At 39.8% G+C, this 18,053-nt stretch overlaps 1 protein-coding gene across 1 annotated transcript; it reads right to left on the minus strand.

Annotated features, from left to right (window-relative positions):
- Positions 1–4,656: 4,656 nt before the first annotated feature.
- Positions 4,657–17,718, minus strand: LOC146663880 (alpha-N-acetylgalactosaminide alpha-2,6-sialyltransferase 1-like). The gene is made up of 8 exons (XM_085416818.1): positions 17,518–17,718; positions 17,095–17,257; positions 15,523–15,685; positions 8,544–8,682; positions 8,351–8,454; positions 7,833–7,916; positions 6,702–6,801; positions 4,657–5,283 (listed from the first exon to the last, which is right to left on the minus strand). The coding sequence occupies exons 1-8, from the start codon at positions 17,605–17,607 to the stop codon at positions 5,080–5,082; spliced, it is 1,047 nt and encodes a 348-aa protein (XP_085272944.1). The 5' UTR covers positions 17,608–17,718; the 3' UTR covers positions 4,657–5,079.
- Between the last annotated feature and the right edge of the window lie 335 nt (positions 17,719–18,053).

Here is an 18,053-nt window from a genome sequence, read left to right on the forward strand (position 1 = left end):
TGAATGGTACTCATGGTCATTGATCAGTAGGCTTTGATTAGTTGTCATTGATCAATGGTCATAAGAATTTGCATACTAACAATCATGGAACTAACCCCCCAGCACATTGTTTATTCAGGGGCGCTAGTTTCCTTCACTATGCAAATGTACTGTTTATAAGGTTGGGGAAACCTGCAGGCAGCTGAGACAGAAGAAGTCACTTGGATGAGTGATGAAACGTTTCTCCCATTGAAAATGTCCAGATGAACAGAATCAACCTTTTGGGATTTACTTACCTGGATGATTAAGCACGCATCAAGACGTTATTTTATTAATATTCTTAAAATGATAGCGGCACACACGAAAATTTTTGAAGCACAAACCAGCACAAATGTAGCACAAACGTTTAACATCAATTTTGTTTGATTTGGGTAATGTGGGGGGGCTGGTTGACCATTGATGACCTCTAGAAATTCTTATTAATATCTTTAAAATAATAGCAGCACAAACGAAAATTTTTGCAGCACAAACCAGCACAAACGTTTGATACCACTTTTGTTGGATTTGAAGAACGTGGGGGGGCCAACTTCACTCACATTGGTGCAATCGGCACCACTAATGGCCTTAATTCAGGTTGAGGATTTTTTAGATCTTCCACTTCACGTTTTTGTTCCATAACCCCCAGGATTATTTAAGACAGCGGTCCCAACCCCCGGGCCTCGGACCGATACCGGTCCGTGAGTCGTTTGGTACCGGGCCACGAGAGTTGAGGCTCAGGTGTGAAATGTATAGTTTTCAGGGGTTTTATCGGTTTTCCGCATTATTTTGTTATCGTTTTTATCGTTAACTCGGTTTTCCTGGGTCTTTTCACGCGTGTTATGAATAAATCTTCTTTTTTTCGGTACCGGTACTAGTTTTATTTTGTTGTATTCATCCGCTACACCTTAAAGGCCGGTCCGTGAAAATATTGTCGGGCATAAACCGGTCCGTGGCGCAAAAAAGGTTGGAGACCGCTGATTGAAGAAATGACCGTCTTAACTGCATCCCACCTCAGCAGCGATGGTGCGCTGTGAGCAGCCCTACTTATGCAGTTCAACAAGCCGACCATGTTCAAAAAGGAGAGTTTTTTTGCTTTTGCCATCAGAACATCCTGACAGTCTGACTACCTGACAGAAAATGACAATGAATCCACAGTTTTGCACAGATTTGGCCTTTTAAAGGCGTGTGGTCCTAAACATTTGATCAGCTGTAAAACAGCCTGTCCCAGTTTAAGTTTGTTAAATGCAAGTTAAATGTTTTGTCTCACTCCCAGTTCTGCTTGTTGCATGTTGTTGGAACCTTGTTAAGATCCAACAATGCAAAAGATGATTTGACTGTATTTAATAATCGATTAGTTTCTTCTGAATGGATTAAGAATGCTTTTTTTTCCGCATTGCAATGCATCACAATTGTAAATCATTATACGATTAATTGTGTCAGCTCTATTAGATGTAAGATTGTATATTTGCTTTTGAAATGGGCAGTTTGGTTTATTGTGCTTTGTATTTGCTTTCATACTGCACGGAAAGAACGCTAATCTACACCGAGCATCTGAAGAACAACATGCAAGTCCTCCAGCACATTGAATCCAAAACCTGTTCCAGTTCCTCAGACACCATCAGAGACTGTTTTGAAAGCCCTCTACTATCAGGTCTGGATAAAAGGAAACTTTGCCAACCACTGCAAGTATCAAGTGTTTTAAATTTTGTTTGACTGTTTATTATGTACTTATTTGTTTTTGGTTGTATTAAGTTTGATATTAATTAGATCAGTGCCTTTTTAGTCATTAATTTGATTATTAAATATTAACTGTTTAGGGCAGCACGGTGGTTAGCACTGTTGCTGCACAGCAGGAAGGTCCCGAGTTCAATTCCACAATCAGGCTGGGGTCTTTCTGTGTGGAGTTTGCATGTTCGCCCCGTGTTTGTGTGGGTCCTCTCTGGGTACTCTGGCTTCCTCTCACCATCCAAAGACATGCAGTTTGTGGGGATAGGTTAATTGATTAATCCAAATTGCCCATAACTGTAAATGTGAGTGCGAATGGTTGTCTGTCCCTGTGTGTTAGCCCTGCGACAGACTGGCGACCTGTCCAGGGTGTACCCTGCCTTTCGCCCTATGACAGCTGGGATAGGCTCCAGCGCCCCCCGCGACCCTGAAAAGGACAAGCGGGGGGCGGGTTTTGAGAAGCTTAAGAGAACAACATACTGCCTGTAACATCATTCGCCATGAGTGGTTTGGTGATGGGCATATCCATGGAGGGAGGCATGGACCTTTGTAGCAACCTTCACAACAGCAACCCTGACTGCCATTAGGTATTGGGATGAACTCCTTGGACACATTATCAGACCCTACACTGATGCAGTGGGTCTGGGGTTCCTGCTAGAGCACAACAATGCTAGGCCTCATGTGGCAATAATATGCAGGTCGTAGAAATGAATTAGCCCCTTTTCCATTATTACCCACTCATTCTGACTTGCCACGGTTTTCAGGGATTTTCATTACATCATAGCACCTGGCACCAGCTACTAACATAGTACCTGCTCGGCCGGGGTTGCAAGTGATCTGACCATGTACCAAAATGTGAAGTCATCAGACTGCATGCCACCGATTGGCTGGTTAGTGGTGTCAGTTCATGAGCCATGAGAGCGAAAATCAAAACCAGCATTTTTGAAACCCGGGAACGAAGGAAATGGCCACTAAAAATGACATATGTGCAAAATACACAAATAGTCAGTGCAGGCTAGCAATAGTTGTAAAATGAATGTAAATCTTCCATTTTCAGTAGGCCAGAACATGGCACCTTATTCCTGTTTTCTTTTGTTGTTGCTCCCAACCTAGACACATATAGGCAGAATGAACATCCTTGTTTGTAGTCATGAATTTTGGCTCTGCAGAAATTTGCTTAGAGTGAAAAGAAACCACAACAAAAACCTACAAGGCTACAAACTCATCAACTGATCTGGACCAGCATATGTGAGCTATAGGCATCAACATTTTTACTGCAAAACTTATACTACTACTACAACTAAGAGAAAGGAGGGAACAGCAGGACAAACTGTGAACTTCTAATAGGGAAAAGTTATAAAAACAAAGACACTGAATGTCATATCTCATAGAAAATTGTTTCAATAAAAACTACATTACCAGCATCAATCTCACTTTGTATCATTTCAGACTGACTAATATTTAATGACTTATAATTGATTGCTGAATAGTTTTTGAGATGACTGGGGTTGCTTGTCTCCACAGGTCCTTGTGTTACATCACACTGACTCCACCATGTGGCAGAGGAGAGGAAATTCCTGGAAGGATCAAACACTGGAGATACAATCAACACCTGTTGTGACACCTGAGGATCACAACATTGCATGTTGTATACAGCGCTTTGAGTACCCCGGGAGAGTAGAAAAGCGCTATATAAGAACCAGTCCATTTACCATTTACAATTCCACATCCAATGTGGAATGAAGGGGTGACAGGAGGAGTAAGAGTGTGATCAGGTAAGCAACGCTCCACGTTTATATCAGTCGCTTAATGGCCACTGGAGCATAAAGAGCTGATTAGTCAGAAAACACTGCTGAGGTCAAGACTGTGTATGGAAATGAAACTTAAACACAACTTTGAAGTAGTTTTCATGCAGTGGCCAGAAAGTAACTCTTCTGGGGCCAGCAGGTGAGAATGACTCATACTTTACCCAGTTTGATCCTTTTTCAGGATTATAGACATTTAAAGTTTGTCGTGAAGTGTATCCTGCGTGTGTGTAAGTGTATGTGGTCAAAGTTCATGAAACACAGGGTCTAATGAAAAAAACCAACCTCCCTGTTGAAGTTCTGCTTGAGGTGGGAGCTGAAGATCTATAAGTTTAGGTCCGTCAGGTCTGAAAAATAATCAGATCATTTAAGTTTTTTTGTGTTTTGCTCTTAAGCACTGACTGATATGAAGAGAGGCATTCAAACTGAATCAGTCATGAAGCTCTCATTTGACAGCTGAGTGACAGATTTATATTATCATATTAAAGAAATATCTGGATTACATCCCACTAACTTGACACTATATAATCTCACAATGATTGTGTGTATAATCAAACCTCGTGTATTCAAGGAACTTCAGTAGGTGAGCAAACAGATTTAGCTGCTTTACATTAATATGTTTTTCTAAGGTTGTAAGTAAACAATGATCTGGGTCAAACATCAGACAATGTATTGTTGCATCTGTTTTTCCATATTGTTGATGTGTTTTTTTTATTAAGAAGCATATTTAATTAAAAATAAACACATTACATTGAGTAAGTAAAGCTAAAAACATTTGAACAATTTCGTTATTTTAATTTCAAATGCAACTATTAGGTATTGTACTGAAGTCATTTATGTTATTTATGGGCCTACAGTTAATATTTTCTTAAACATGTTAAGACATGACTCACAAACCTTGTGGGGCTTCTGACTGAAAAACTCCCAATACTGTAAAATTCCAGGTATACTTTATAATTACTCATAAATGGAGTAATTTTAGTTCTTTAAGCAGCTTTACACTTCCTCCAGCTAAAAGAAATCAGTTTGTCAAGGGGAGTGCGTGTCATGGAGAGCATCACCCAAAAGCAGGACTCGGAAAACAGGACTTAAAACTCAAAAACCGCTTTATTGTTGAAAACTTGTAAAAATAAGAAAATATGAGCCAAGTGCAAATTATCTAAATGAAAACTATCATACAGCAAACCCCCAAGGTGGAACACACAGCTTAAAGGTGAACACAGCAAAGAAGAAAGGACAATGTATACAGACCAGGTAACCATGACACTCACATTCACACCTATGGCCAAAATACTCTCACCAGTTAACCTAACCCAACTAAGTGCATGTCTTCATGCAGCATCAAAGGAAGCTGATGCTACAGAGAGAATCCACACAGACAAAGAGAGAACATGCACACAAAGAAACCCTCCAGTTATATGTTGGATGTGAACACTTCTTGCTGTGCTGACCACTGCACTACTGTGCTGCCTGACATGGCTCTTGAATATCTTCAGTAGTGTAGGTTTTATCCTTATGGGTGGACTCAGTGTTACTTTGGCTTTTCAGTCCCTGATTCTGGCTCCGTTCTTTGATACAGCTTTATTACTTTTCTGTTGTGAAGATCTTTCCATGTATTCTTCTCCAAAATGTAGTCATGGTTGGAATAGAAATGTACTTTTGTTTTAATGTACTTCTGAGCATAGTAGTTGGAGTATTTCATGTAGTCATCAGTCATGAATCCATATGCATCCACCTGAGGATACAGAAAGAGAGAGAGAAAAAATCCTTACTTTTCAAGACATAGTTTGCAGAATACCTTAATACAGTTCCCATCAGGAAAAACAACAGCAACAACAACAATAATAATAGGTCATAATAATAATAATTAATTAAATATTCCATTCGCTTATCCTTTTCAGGGTCGCGGGAGCCTATCCCAGCTGTCATAGGGTGAGAGGCGGGGTACACCCTGGACAGGTCGCCAGTCTGTCGCAGGGCTAACACACAAGGACAGACAACCATTCACACTCACATTCACATTCACACCTAGTGGCAATTTGGATTATCCAATTAACCTATCCCTACGATGTGACAATAAAAGTGATTTGATTTGATTTGAAGCTGCATGTCTTTGGACAGTGGGAGGAAGCCGGAGTACCCGGAGGGAACACACACAAACACGGGGAGAACATGCAAACTCCACACAGAAAGACCCCGGCCTGATGGTGGAATTGAACTCAGGACCTTCTTGCTGTGCGGCAACAGTGCTAACCACCGTGCCACCGTGCTAATTAAATGATTAATGAAATAATAATTAATGAAAGTGCCTGACAGCACAATTCCAGAAGATTGATGGTTGCTTCTTCTCTATAAAAAGAACATAGCAGCACATTTTAATTTACAAATTGCATGTGAATGACCCAGAAAGACTTCAGAAACTCTGTTCAATTTGGGCAGACAAGACAGAGTGGAGATTTTTGTCCATAATGTACAATGGCACATTTAGGAAAACAAACAAACACAGCACATTATTTTTCATATTATAAACACCTCATACCAACAAGCAGGACATCAGCTTTTAGGACAGATGAGTTAAGCTGTATCTTTCAGCCACAGTGCCTGGGCACAATCATTTAGTTGAGTACAAAAAAATAATATAAAAAAAAAAACTCCTGCACGTTTTTAGTTTATAACCGATATTCTCAGTGCAACGAATGTATAGGAGAATGACTGAAAAATCAAGGTGTTGCAATGGCCCAGTCAACGTAAAGAAATGCTTCAAACTTTAATGAACTGAAGCAACATTGCAAAGATGAGTGGGAAAAAAATTCCTGAACAACAATGTGAGAAACTTTGGTTATTGCTGGTAAAGACGATTCTAAAAGGTACCGAATCATGTTGAATAAATGATTACTTGGTCTGATATGTCATGTGGTGGCATTGTTCATCTGGGTTTATGTTTACGTAATTTCAAGATTGCTTTTTTTTCAAGATTCGTTCGTTTTGTGGTTTGACTGTGACATATAGATGTCATCTACTTTGCAGAAAACATGTGTGAAATAGCTTATTTTCATTAAAGAGCTGCTTTGAGGCTTTTAGTCTGTGTATTGTGTATATAGGTGTAGAAACCAATACCTCTTACACAGAAATGTAAAGGTAATATTAACTCACTGTGTCACAAATATGCAAAGCCAGGAAGAGAGTGAATGCTCCATTGGTTGGTCTGACTATTGCCCAGAATCTTCTATTCAGATTAGGTGACTTTAGGAACCTGTGATTAAAAAACAAACAAACAAACAAAAAATATAAAAATACTGGAAGGGTTAAGAGACGATCTGAAAATGAAAGAAGGAAAACTTGCACAATAAATACACATGATGGTGACGAGGGAAGTGGAAATACACGGGGAACACAGTTGGGAGGAGTTAATCGAGACAGGAGGAAGCAAAACAAAACACACTAAACACAAGACGCAGGCAAGAACACACGGCCTGACATGAGGCCGGGAGGAAGGAACCCAAAGGGGAACAAGAAAGACTGGGGAGACAAACAGAGGAGACACAAAGAGGGTAATACAGAATAATTAAGAAAGATGAGACATGGAGGGGGAGAGAGAGGCGAGATGGGCTGGGGAAAATGTATAGGAAAGCACATGACAGAGAGGGAAGAGATGGAATAAAAAACAAGGAGGGAAACATGTAAACAGAAAAAGGAGACGAGGCACATCGACAAGAAAACATGGAATCAGAAATAAAACTAAACATGGAAGCAAAACCGGGACTAAACTCAATACTAAATAATAGAAACCTACAAAATTAGCACAAAGAAGCCCCATTAACTCAAAATGCTCGGTCAAAAGACCCAGAACAATAAAAACACACATAAAAAAGAATTATGCCTAGTTAATTTCCTGCTATTAAAGTTGATATCACTGAAAATAGGTACATATGAAAACCAAATAAGATTTTGAAATCCACAATGTATTTCAATTGATTGACTGGAAGTCCCAACCATCACTTTAATGATTCTCAACAGAGCTGAGCAGAAGCTCAGAAGAGTCACTCTCCCAGAATGGAGTTAACTTTAAGAGCAAACTTGTTCAGGAAAGAAAAACAATTATTAGATGATGAAACAATGTGAACTGTTGCCTGTTTCTATGTTAGCCCTGGGATGCACCAGTAATTTGTCCAGGTATGGAACCAGCTTTTCTGCAACCTTATTATATTATATTATATTATATTATATTATATTATTACCAACATCTGCTCATATGTAATCACAGTATGCTCATAGGAGTCTGACCTGTTCTTCACGTATCGGAGGAAGTCCTGGTGTAGAACGTAGAATCGGCTCTCATTGTACTGCCCTGAATAGTAGGTCCCTGGCCTGGTGAGGTGAAAACACAAGGGAGAGGAGGGATAATTTATATTATTAATTTTAGTTGTTTTTTTAAATAAAAGGCAATACAATTGTCCATTAAAACCTAAAAGAAAAAGTAGATATCAACTCAAGTTGCTTTAGCATTTTCCAGAGTGCATTTGTAGAGTACATCTGCTAATAATGAGGCACCTGTGAACACCTCACGTGTGGGTGCACTCAGCAGTGACATGTAGGAGCCACGAGGAAGGCCATGGATTTTTACCAGTTAGACAAAATCCCAGCTGGTAAATTGTCTCTAGTTCTTCTCCACTCACACCTCTGAGCTGTGAGGCTGCTCTTAAAAGATTGTCTAATGACACTATAAACTAATTGGAAAAATTGAGATTTGTCAAAGCAGGAGAAAAAAAAATTACTACATAACTACTTAATTTGATAATCACCATTTCTTGTGGTGTGGGCCACTATAGCCCTCATGTCCTTTGAAAAGACCCTCAAGCCATCGGAAATCTCTCATTGCCTCAGGAATCAGCACATATTTTATTCCCTGCCAAGAGAAAAATTATGGAGCAAAATAATCTTTAGTCTGTGGAGAGTATAAACAATATCACACTGTTGTCTTGTAAGTTTTACTACCTCATCATGAGGGGCAGACTTGTATCCATACTTCCCAAAAAAATAAGGTGATGCGGCGATGGAGTGCTCTGTGTGAACGTACACTGATGTTCTATTTCCTACATCTTCCTCATAACCTTTGATAACGGCACCGTTCATCCTGCCAAACAGACACAATTCAGAAAGTTGATCTTTGGTTCAGTTTACGTTGATTTAATTGTAATGTTCAAAATCAGTCAGTAGTTCAAGCAACAGCATTCAAATTGAAGGTAGTGTGATATACCTTTCATCTTATTATGCTTTTCGTTAGTGTCTGTTATATAGCAGCCTTTGTGCAAGGATTTCCTAAATGCATTCCCATAAGGTACAAGAGATTTCTTTTTTTGGAAATTAAAAGAAATAGATAACTCAAAAGTCTAAGTATGTTAAAAATATTGGTTGTTATCTCAATATTTAAATTTAATAGCTAGACATTTCAACTTTTGAGTAGGGATGCAAATGTTTGTGCAGGTTGGAACCTGGAGGTGTGTGTGTGTGTGTGTGTGTGTGTGTGTGTGTGTGTGTGTGTGTGTGTATGTATGTGTGTGTGTGTGTGTGTGTGTGTGTGTGTATATATATATATATATATATATATATATATATATATATATATATATATATATATATATATTGAAAGGTACAAATGTGCATGACACGAATTCAAACGTGGTGCAGATGTGTGTCACAGGTTGATCTGGCTGTAGGCTGTGGCACTTGGCCAGAGGTGGCGCTGGTTGACTCGAGTCCATGTTAGTGCACACAAAGTAAACTGCTCGCTTTAGTTGTGAAGCAAAAACGCTGAATTCGGAGAAACAAACCGTGCAAGGGGAGCGATGACGACGACAAGAGTCTCCCGATCGTTTACTCTTGCTGTCCTGTGAACAACATCGGCGTGGTATTACTTGTTTGCTGTTTTCGCGATCGCGTTGCGCATGAGGATATCACCAGGTAAACTCGCCACATTTTTAAACATTTTGTTGTTCAACAGCATCAAGACTGACGGAGTGTGTTTGAGACAACCTCACAAGTGTCACAGGTGACACATTTGGCGGTTTTTTTGCTGGTTTGTCGGTAGCAGCTCCTGAAACGCAAGACTGCCACACATCTGTTCGACCAACGCCAGTTGATCTAAACGCCAGTAGATCTGGAACACCGGACAGGCAGGGCAGAGATAGATTTTGGTAGCCCGACTGGAAATATCGCTAGCCCCAGGACGTCGGGCTAGCGATTTTGCGAGCCCTGTATCTGATTGAGGAATCACTCATCTTTGGAAAAGAGAGTTTATTACAGAGAAATGGCTCTTTCCAAAATAAAAGCTATACTATCCGCTTCTTCTGGGCTATATTCTCAGCAGCATATTAAACATATCAGGTCCCCATAAGGAGAATCATGTGCTAACGGCTGTCTAAATGAATTGGGTAAAGTTTGTAGCATGCATGCTTGTTGTTTTTGTCTTTGCACTAGGATGATGTCGGTGTAAATGTGCAGTCATATTCGTTGTGTTCCCACTAGTGCTTTCAGGTTAACCTTGTTAAAATGACCTTAACGCCACAACATGGCAAATCTCCGTTAACGAGCTACCCCTGATAGCCCCGTGCATGGGGCTAGATGGCCAACACATTAACGAGCTAACTGCGCTAACACACTAGCTCCCACCCATGTAATTGAGCATTGCGTGGCACATCCAACATACTGTTTTACTTTAGTCCATGACTCGCTTACCTTCAGGGTCATACGTCACATGAAAACCAAAATAATTCCAAACGCCAGATCTGAATGAGGGTGGGGGAGGTTCAATTTGCCATGTTGCAAGGAGAGCTTAACTTCTGTCTGGCTAGCTCGCCCTGCGCTCTTCCTTCTGACGATGCTGTCTGTGTGGAGCGCTCAGTGGATCTGCGCTCGACAGTGCAGCCTAGGCGGAGTAGTCGAACGCAGATTCACTGAGCTCTCCACACAGACAGCATCGTCAGAAGGAAAGTTGATAAAATAAATTACAAATGTTGTATTGTTCGATACATATGCGTACCAAACCGAAAGCACTGTATCGAACGGTTCAATATCGATACGAATATCGTTGCACCCCTAATATATATGTATATATATATAATTGTATATATATTTTTCATTTTGAGTTATTACAATCAGAATGGACAGGACCGGGGGACAGGAAAGAGAAAGAAGAGAGTTAACAGAAGGTGAAGGGAAGAAAAATAGAGGAGAAGAGGGATAGAGAGAAAAGACACAGTAAAACTGCCTGATCATATTACAAAATAAATATATATTCTTAGTGCTTATTTTCTGTTTATATTGTTTTATAGAGGCCAGAGTAGGAGAATGCCATTGTGACTAGAATCTGAGCCAAAAGTACTGACAGGAAACTGCACGCTTTGTGCAGAGAACAAGAAGCGTGCAGACAGAAAGTGAAACTAAGCAGAGTTGTTTTGATCGAAACTGTGTGTGACGTATAGCAGAACTATATATACGCCTTTGGCTTGCAATGCTTTTAGACCTGTGTGTGCGTCCTTGTGTCTACAGCTCTCCGTTTCCGGAAATGTACAATAAAGATTATTTTTTGAGCTTGATCACACTGAGTCCGGGGTCTTTCTCTGTCGTTAAAAGAATTCTAAAGAACCGAATTCGATAATCTCCTGCTGATACAAAAAAAACAAGCAAAAAGAAGACAACACTGTAAGCAAACCACAATGACCAACATAAGCATCAGTAACAGTAAATAATACATTTTCAATGTTACTGAGCAGCATACAGTACTAATAATGCATATGTTTAGAAGCAGCAGTCAACCAAGATATACATGTACACCCAGGTGTAAATGGCAGCTGGATAGTGTAGTGGTAAGACTACACACCTTTGTGTAGTTTGATTCCCACCTGGTATCTTGCTGAAACCAAGCCCTGGAATGGCACAGCTACATCAAAAAATTAAAAATTAATTCACCCCAATGGTGATTTTATTCAAGTTCTAACCCTTTTTATTGGTCTTCAACAGACTTCCATCTAAAGAAAGGAAACTTGTGACAGAAACTCATTTTTTGATGTGTCATTATAATATCATTAGTTAAAATCTCTTCTTCAATGCGTTTAGTCATTTTGAAATCAGTTCCTTAAATAAAATGAATATTTTGGAAGGGACCTACACATCAGCATGAATATGAGAGTAGAAGAAGTTGAAACAGTAAACAAAGAAAACTGTTGCAACATCTCTTTCTGAGATGAATCTGTGAACTCCTGTACTAATAGTTCATTGAAATGATGGTAAAGACCAACACAGTCATACAATAGTGCCATGTTGAAAAAGATCAGTTGGTGGACAACAAGTGGAAGTAACACTGAAAGTAATACCACTGTTCATTAGAATGACAATGGTGAGCATAAAGTAGTGATTCCATTGTTAAGCTGGTTCAGGAACACCACACTGTGTCCAAGGGATGGACCATCAATCATCCTAAAGATATTTCCTCATTTGGTGTTTTCATTATGTGGTCTAAATCTCCATTAATTCTCTTCTTTTCTCTTGAGTACGAAGTTAAATTTATATTTTTAATACATGATATTTAAATTTGCAAGTCAGAGCAACCAGGATGTTGCCTAAATATCATTTAGGCAACATCCTGGTTGATTCTGGTGTTGAGGACTATGTTATTATTTGCAAATGTTAAGTGTGAACCTCTTCCTTGTACGAATCATCTTTGTCTGTCACGCATCCAATGAACTGTATGATCTGCAAACTTAACAGTGGTGCTCATGTTATAGAAAAATTGATGGTTGTGTGTACAGAGGATATAGAAGAGGATGTTGACTCTACGCTGGAGCTCTTTGTTTGCCCAGCCTGACGGCTTGAGAGCAGTCAGTGAGTAACATATGTCAGTCAGTGCATGAAGTTTGTCCACCACTTTATTTGAAATGGTGTTACATGGAACTGAAGTTCAAATAGAACATCTGGACCTGTTGTGTTTGTCTAGGGGAGTAAGGGCTTCATCGAGAATCACAAAGGTAATGTATCTGCCATCAGACAAATGTGTGTATGTGTATATATATATATATATATATATATATATATATATATATATATATATATATATATATATATACGTATACACATATATACACATATATACACACACACACACACACACACACACACATATATATATATATATATATATATATATATATATATATATATATATATATATATATATATATGTGTCTTGATTTTGACCCAGGTGTCGTCCACATATCTGTACCAGTGGCTGGGTACTCTTCCTTTGAAAGAGCCAAGAGCCTTCCTTTCCACTTCCTCCATGTAAAGGTTGGCTACAATAGGTGACACGGGGGAGCCCATGGCACAGCCATGTTTTTGTCTGTAGAAGCCTTCGTTGTACTTGAAATATGTAGTGGTGAGGCAGAGGTCTAACAGTGTGCAGATCTGATCGGGTGTGAAGTTGGTCCTGTCCTCCAAGGAGCTGTCTTCTTGTAGTCGTTTTCTGACAGTCTCCACGGCCTCAGTGGTGGGTATGCAAGTGAAAAGAGAGACTACATCAAAGGACACCATGGTTTCATCTGGATCCAGGGTAAGTTTCTGGACCTTGTCGGTGAAGTCGGTGGAGTTCTTGATGTGGTGTGGGGTGTTCCCCACGAGAGGCGCAAGGATGGTAGCAAGGTGTTTAGCAATGTTGTAAGTGGCTGAGTTTATGCTACTGACTATGGGTCTGAGTGGAACAGCTTCCTTGTGGATCTTAGGAAGTCCATAGATGCAGGGTATGGCATCCCCTGGGTAAAGGCGGTGATATGTAAGGCGGTCAATAATTTTGTCCTTTTCAAAGTCTTGAAGGCAAGCTATAACTTTCTTTTTGTAGCTGCTTGTGGGGTCTCGCTTCAGGGCTTCGTAGGTATTGTTGTCACTGAGGAGAGTAGTGTACAACATGGATGCTCTGAGCCTCCCTTTCCATTAGTGTGTGTACCTGCTTCCTGTGCTCAAAGATCACTACTCTCCTCACCTCACCTAAGATCCACAAGGAAGCTGTTCCACTCAGACCCATAGTCAGTAGCATAAACTCAGCCACTTACAACATTGCTAAACACCTTGCTACCATCCTTGCGCCTCTCGTGGGGAACACCCCACACCACATCAAGAACTCCACCGACTTCACCGACAAGGTCCAGAAACTTACCCTGGATCCAGATGAAACCATGGTGTCCTTTGATGTAGTCTCTCTTTTCACTTGCATACCCACCACTGAGGCCGTGGAGACTGTCAGAAAACGACTACAAGAAGACAGCTCCTTGGAGGACAGGACCAACTTCACACCCGATCAGATCTGCACACTGTTAGACCTCTGCCTCACCACTACATATTTCAAGTACAACGAAGGCTTCTACAGACAAAAACATGGCTGTGCCATGGGCTCCCCCGTGTCACCTATTGTAGCCAACCTTTACATGGAGGAAGTGGAAAGGAAGGCTCTTTCAAAGGGAGAGTACCCAGCCACTGGTACAGATATGTGGACGACACCTGGGTCAAAATCAAGACACAAGAAGTGGAATCCTTCACTGCGCACATTAACGCTGTGGATAAAAACATCAAGTTCACCAGGGAAGACACAAAGGACAACTGTTTGCCGTTCCTGGACTGCGCCGTGCACATTGAAGAGAACGGCAAACTCAACATCGAAGTTTACCGGAAGCCCACACACACGGACCAGTACCTCCTCTTTGACTCCCATCACCCTTTGGAACACAAACTTGGAGTAATTAGGACCCTACACCACCGGGCAGAACATGTTCCCTCTAAGCCTGAAGGAAAAAAGAAGGAACACACACATGTAAAGGAAGCACTCAAAACGTGCGGCTATCCTAAATGGGCGTTCTTAAAGTCAGCAAAGAGGCACAGAAAAGAAGACCAGACACCAGCGAGGGAGGATAAGAAGGACAGACGCAACAACATTGTCATCCCCTATGTAGCCGGTGTATCAGAGAAACTCAGGAGAGTTTTCTCCAAGCATGACATCCCGGTGCATTTCAGACCCAGCAACACGCTCAGACAAAAACTGGTTCACCCGAAAGACAAAACGCCAAGACACAAACTTAACAATGTGGTGTATGCTGTACAGTGCAGCGAGGAATGCTCAGACCTCTACATTGGAGAGACCAAACAGCCACTTCACAAGCGCATGGCACAACACAGAAGAGCCACCTCCACAGGACAAGACTCAGCAGTCCATCTGCATCTTAAGGATAAAGGACACTCTTTCGAGGATGCCAATGTTCACATTTTGGACAGAGAGGACAGATGGTTTGAAAGAGGAGTGAAAGAAGCCATCTATGTCCACTGTGAGCGACCATCTTTGAACAGAGGCGGGGGTTTACGACACCAACTCTCTGCCATCTATAATCCAGTTTTGAGATCCCTTCCCAGACGCCTTAACGCCCACTCACATCCTGGGCCATCTGACCTCAGGAATTCGCATGATAAGGTGGGGCCAGGTTTCACAATGAACACACCCGAAACTCTGGCTGATTTGGACCCACGCCCAGTTTCACACCTTGGCTCAGGCGATTAGAGGATCATCAGGGGGTCCTTTTGTCCCTCTGTGGGGGGTTACTCCCACTAGGTTTATATCTGGGACTCTCCACCATTTGACCTTAGAACTGAAGAAGCTTCTCGGATGAGAGGTGAAACGTCTTCAAGCAACTTAAAGAAGTCCAGACGCTTTTCTTTGCAAGCTCCTTTGACAACACATATTATAGAAATACACACTTGATATATACTAGGTATATATTTCTGGATTTTTGAATGTTGTGTGTCCCTAGAGATTACATCAAATCTAAGTGATTGCTGTGCGCTGCACCAGCTGCAATGTGATTTTGAGACATTTGACCCTTATAATTCCCTTCAGTTTAAAGAACATTACCAACAGGTTTGTTTTGTACCTCTTACGTACCGAAAAACGTAATCATGTGCATCGATCTCTGCACCCACTTTTGAGCCGTTCAAAATTCCTGCAGTACCCACCACAGCACAGTGAATACAGCCATCGGCACCTGGTTTTGGGAGGAGCAGTGGCTCTTTTGGCTTTGGAATCAGCTTCACTGAAGCCATCACTTCTGCAAACGAAAAGAAAGACATGAGTACAGACATACATTTAACATCATGCATAATTCATAGCACTCTCTTCTGTAATAAGTATAATGGTTTTATATTATTCGCATATGTATTCCCCCATTCTTCGACACAATAACTCAGGGTAAAAATAATGAAAAATCTAATATTTGCATTGCCTTGTAATCTAATATATATATCGCATTACCCAGTATATATATACTTTTGGCCATCTTTTTTTAAACATGTTCAATATGAGATTTTCATGTTAACTTGTCATCCACTATTACACCCAGAAAATGGAATTCTGTAACTCTTTCGATCAATACTCCATCTATAGATGATACTACCTCTTCCTCCTTTACATGATTTCCAAACATCATAAACTTTGTCTTTGCCAAATTCAATGATAACTTATTTACATCAAACCATTTTTTTAGTTTTTACTTTTCAATAACCATAATTTTAGCCAATTCTTTCAACTTTTCTCTAGAACAATAAAAAATTGTGTCATCTGCAAATGTCGTTTATATATAAAAAAGTTTTGTTCCCAAAACAGAACCTTGAAGGACCCCACATTCTATTTTCATTCTTTCAGATGAGTTACCTAAATACTGCACAAATTGAAAAGTATTATCTAAGGAACTTAACCAGTTCAATATAATTCCTCTCACAGCATAAGTACTTAACCTGGAAATCAAGATGGAGTGTTGCAGAAAATAGGTTTAAATGTTAAACAAATTTCTTCCAGTCAGAGAATGTTGCATATAATTAAATTTTTGCTTGATGCATAAAGTTAAAAGATTAAAACTAATAAAACAAGTTTTAAAAAGAGACTTTTCCATTTGATTACATTTTATATGATGGATTATGCAGAAAAAGTAGAATCGGGCTGAAAGCTCTATCGCTTTATCACCTATTCAGGTTGTAAATCGTGCTTTTAAAAAGTAACTAAGTAACTAATTACTTTTGAAAATAAGTAATCAGTAAAGTAATGGGATTACTTTTTGGGGGAGTGTAATCTGTAATTAGCTACTGATTACTTTTTTCAAGTAACTTGACCAACACTGGCTTGGAGTGTATCTTAATTTAGTGTTGTATGAATAATTTCATGTGTCTTAATACAAGTTCAAACTTCACTTTCTTTAACTCATCATTTAATTAATCCTTGGTGAGCTTTGACCTGATTCACCAGGAACTTTTTACTACAGAAAACTGTAGATGACACAAAAAACACTGCTTAAAGGTGCCATAATATATATTTTTTAACACCAACAGTGTCTGTCTTTATTATAATATCAGGAGTCAGAAACTGGAAGGAGAAATTAAATAACAAAAAATCTATTACTTAGTTGCTGATCAAGCTCACATATATACTGATATTTAATCTGGCATCAGTTTCACAAACACCTACCATCATATTTGTACTGCATAAACCCAAAAGGATTGTTAAAATGTGAAAGGCGATTCCACTCGCTCATGTTAATGTTGTCCTTGTGCAGAAACAAACGTATGTTGGGAAGAAAAGCCTTCTTGAAGTTCTCATCCTTAGAGTTTCGCAGTGATTGGGCACATGTCTGATAATAACAGAAATATTAAATCATGAAATTAGTTAAAATGATTTTGTGAAAGCTTTATACCCCGAGGAAACAACAAACACAACAGTTACAGAAATTTGATGAATAATTAAGAATTATGTATTTTAATTAAAGGAGTGAAACCATTAAGTGAAAGCAGACTGACTGCATGGCTGAGCACAAGCGTTGCCTGCCCACAGCCATCAAATTAATTACTACATTTGTCCTGTTTCTGTCATATTGTGTCTTAGCATGCTTACTGTTGGTCTAGGTGGGGCATCCTGGTTATAGACATCATCAAAATCCCACTGAGGAGCCTTTGTGAAATTTCCTCTGTAGAGGAGAGGCATTGGAGTCTCAGCCACAGCTGTTTTTTCTTTCTGTCCCCAGAGGTTAATATTAAACAAAAAGTTTTCCCATCCGAGTTCATGTTTTCCTGAGAAAATTGTCCAACTGCAACAACAGCAACAGGACAAAAGGGAGCAAAAAAGTTCAGAATTAGCAAATTAATACATAGATATACATAGATAGATATGAAAAAAAAATTACCTTTTTGATAAAGATTCCTGGGATAGAATGAAAACCACAAAACTAACTGTCATTACAAGGAGCAATAAAAATATCCTGGAGATTTGGGATGCCATCGCTGTCAAGTGAAGGCTTTCTGTTCAATTAAACACACATGTATGCACTTCCTTCTAAAACTGACACGCTCTCACTGATGGGAATGGGCTGGGCTACACCACAGCTTGCAGACAGATAAGCAAACAAATGTATTCAGACACACAAAGCCACA

Source organism: Rhamphochromis longiceps, linkage group LG8 (genome assembly GCF_057381845.1).
Source record: "Rhamphochromis longiceps isolate RC_006_pf linkage group LG8, R_longiceps_female_GT1.1, whole genome shotgun sequence".
In the NCBI taxonomy this organism is placed as follows: Eukaryota; Metazoa; Chordata; class Actinopteri; order Cichliformes; family Cichlidae; genus Rhamphochromis; species Rhamphochromis longiceps.

Coding starts and splice junctions, on each gene's coding strand:
- LOC146663880 (XM_085416818.1), bottom strand. CDS start 17,607: ATGCCTCTCCTCTACAGAGGAAATTTCACAAAGGCTCCTCAGTGGGAT. Junction 15,686..17,094: donor TATGCAGTACAAATATGATG/GTAGGTGTTTGT, acceptor TTTCGTTTGCAG/AAGTGATGGCTTCAGTGAAG. Junction 8,455..8,543: donor AGTCTGCCCCTCATGATGAG/GTAGTAAAACTT, acceptor TTCTCTTGGCAG/GGAATAAAATATGTGCTGAT.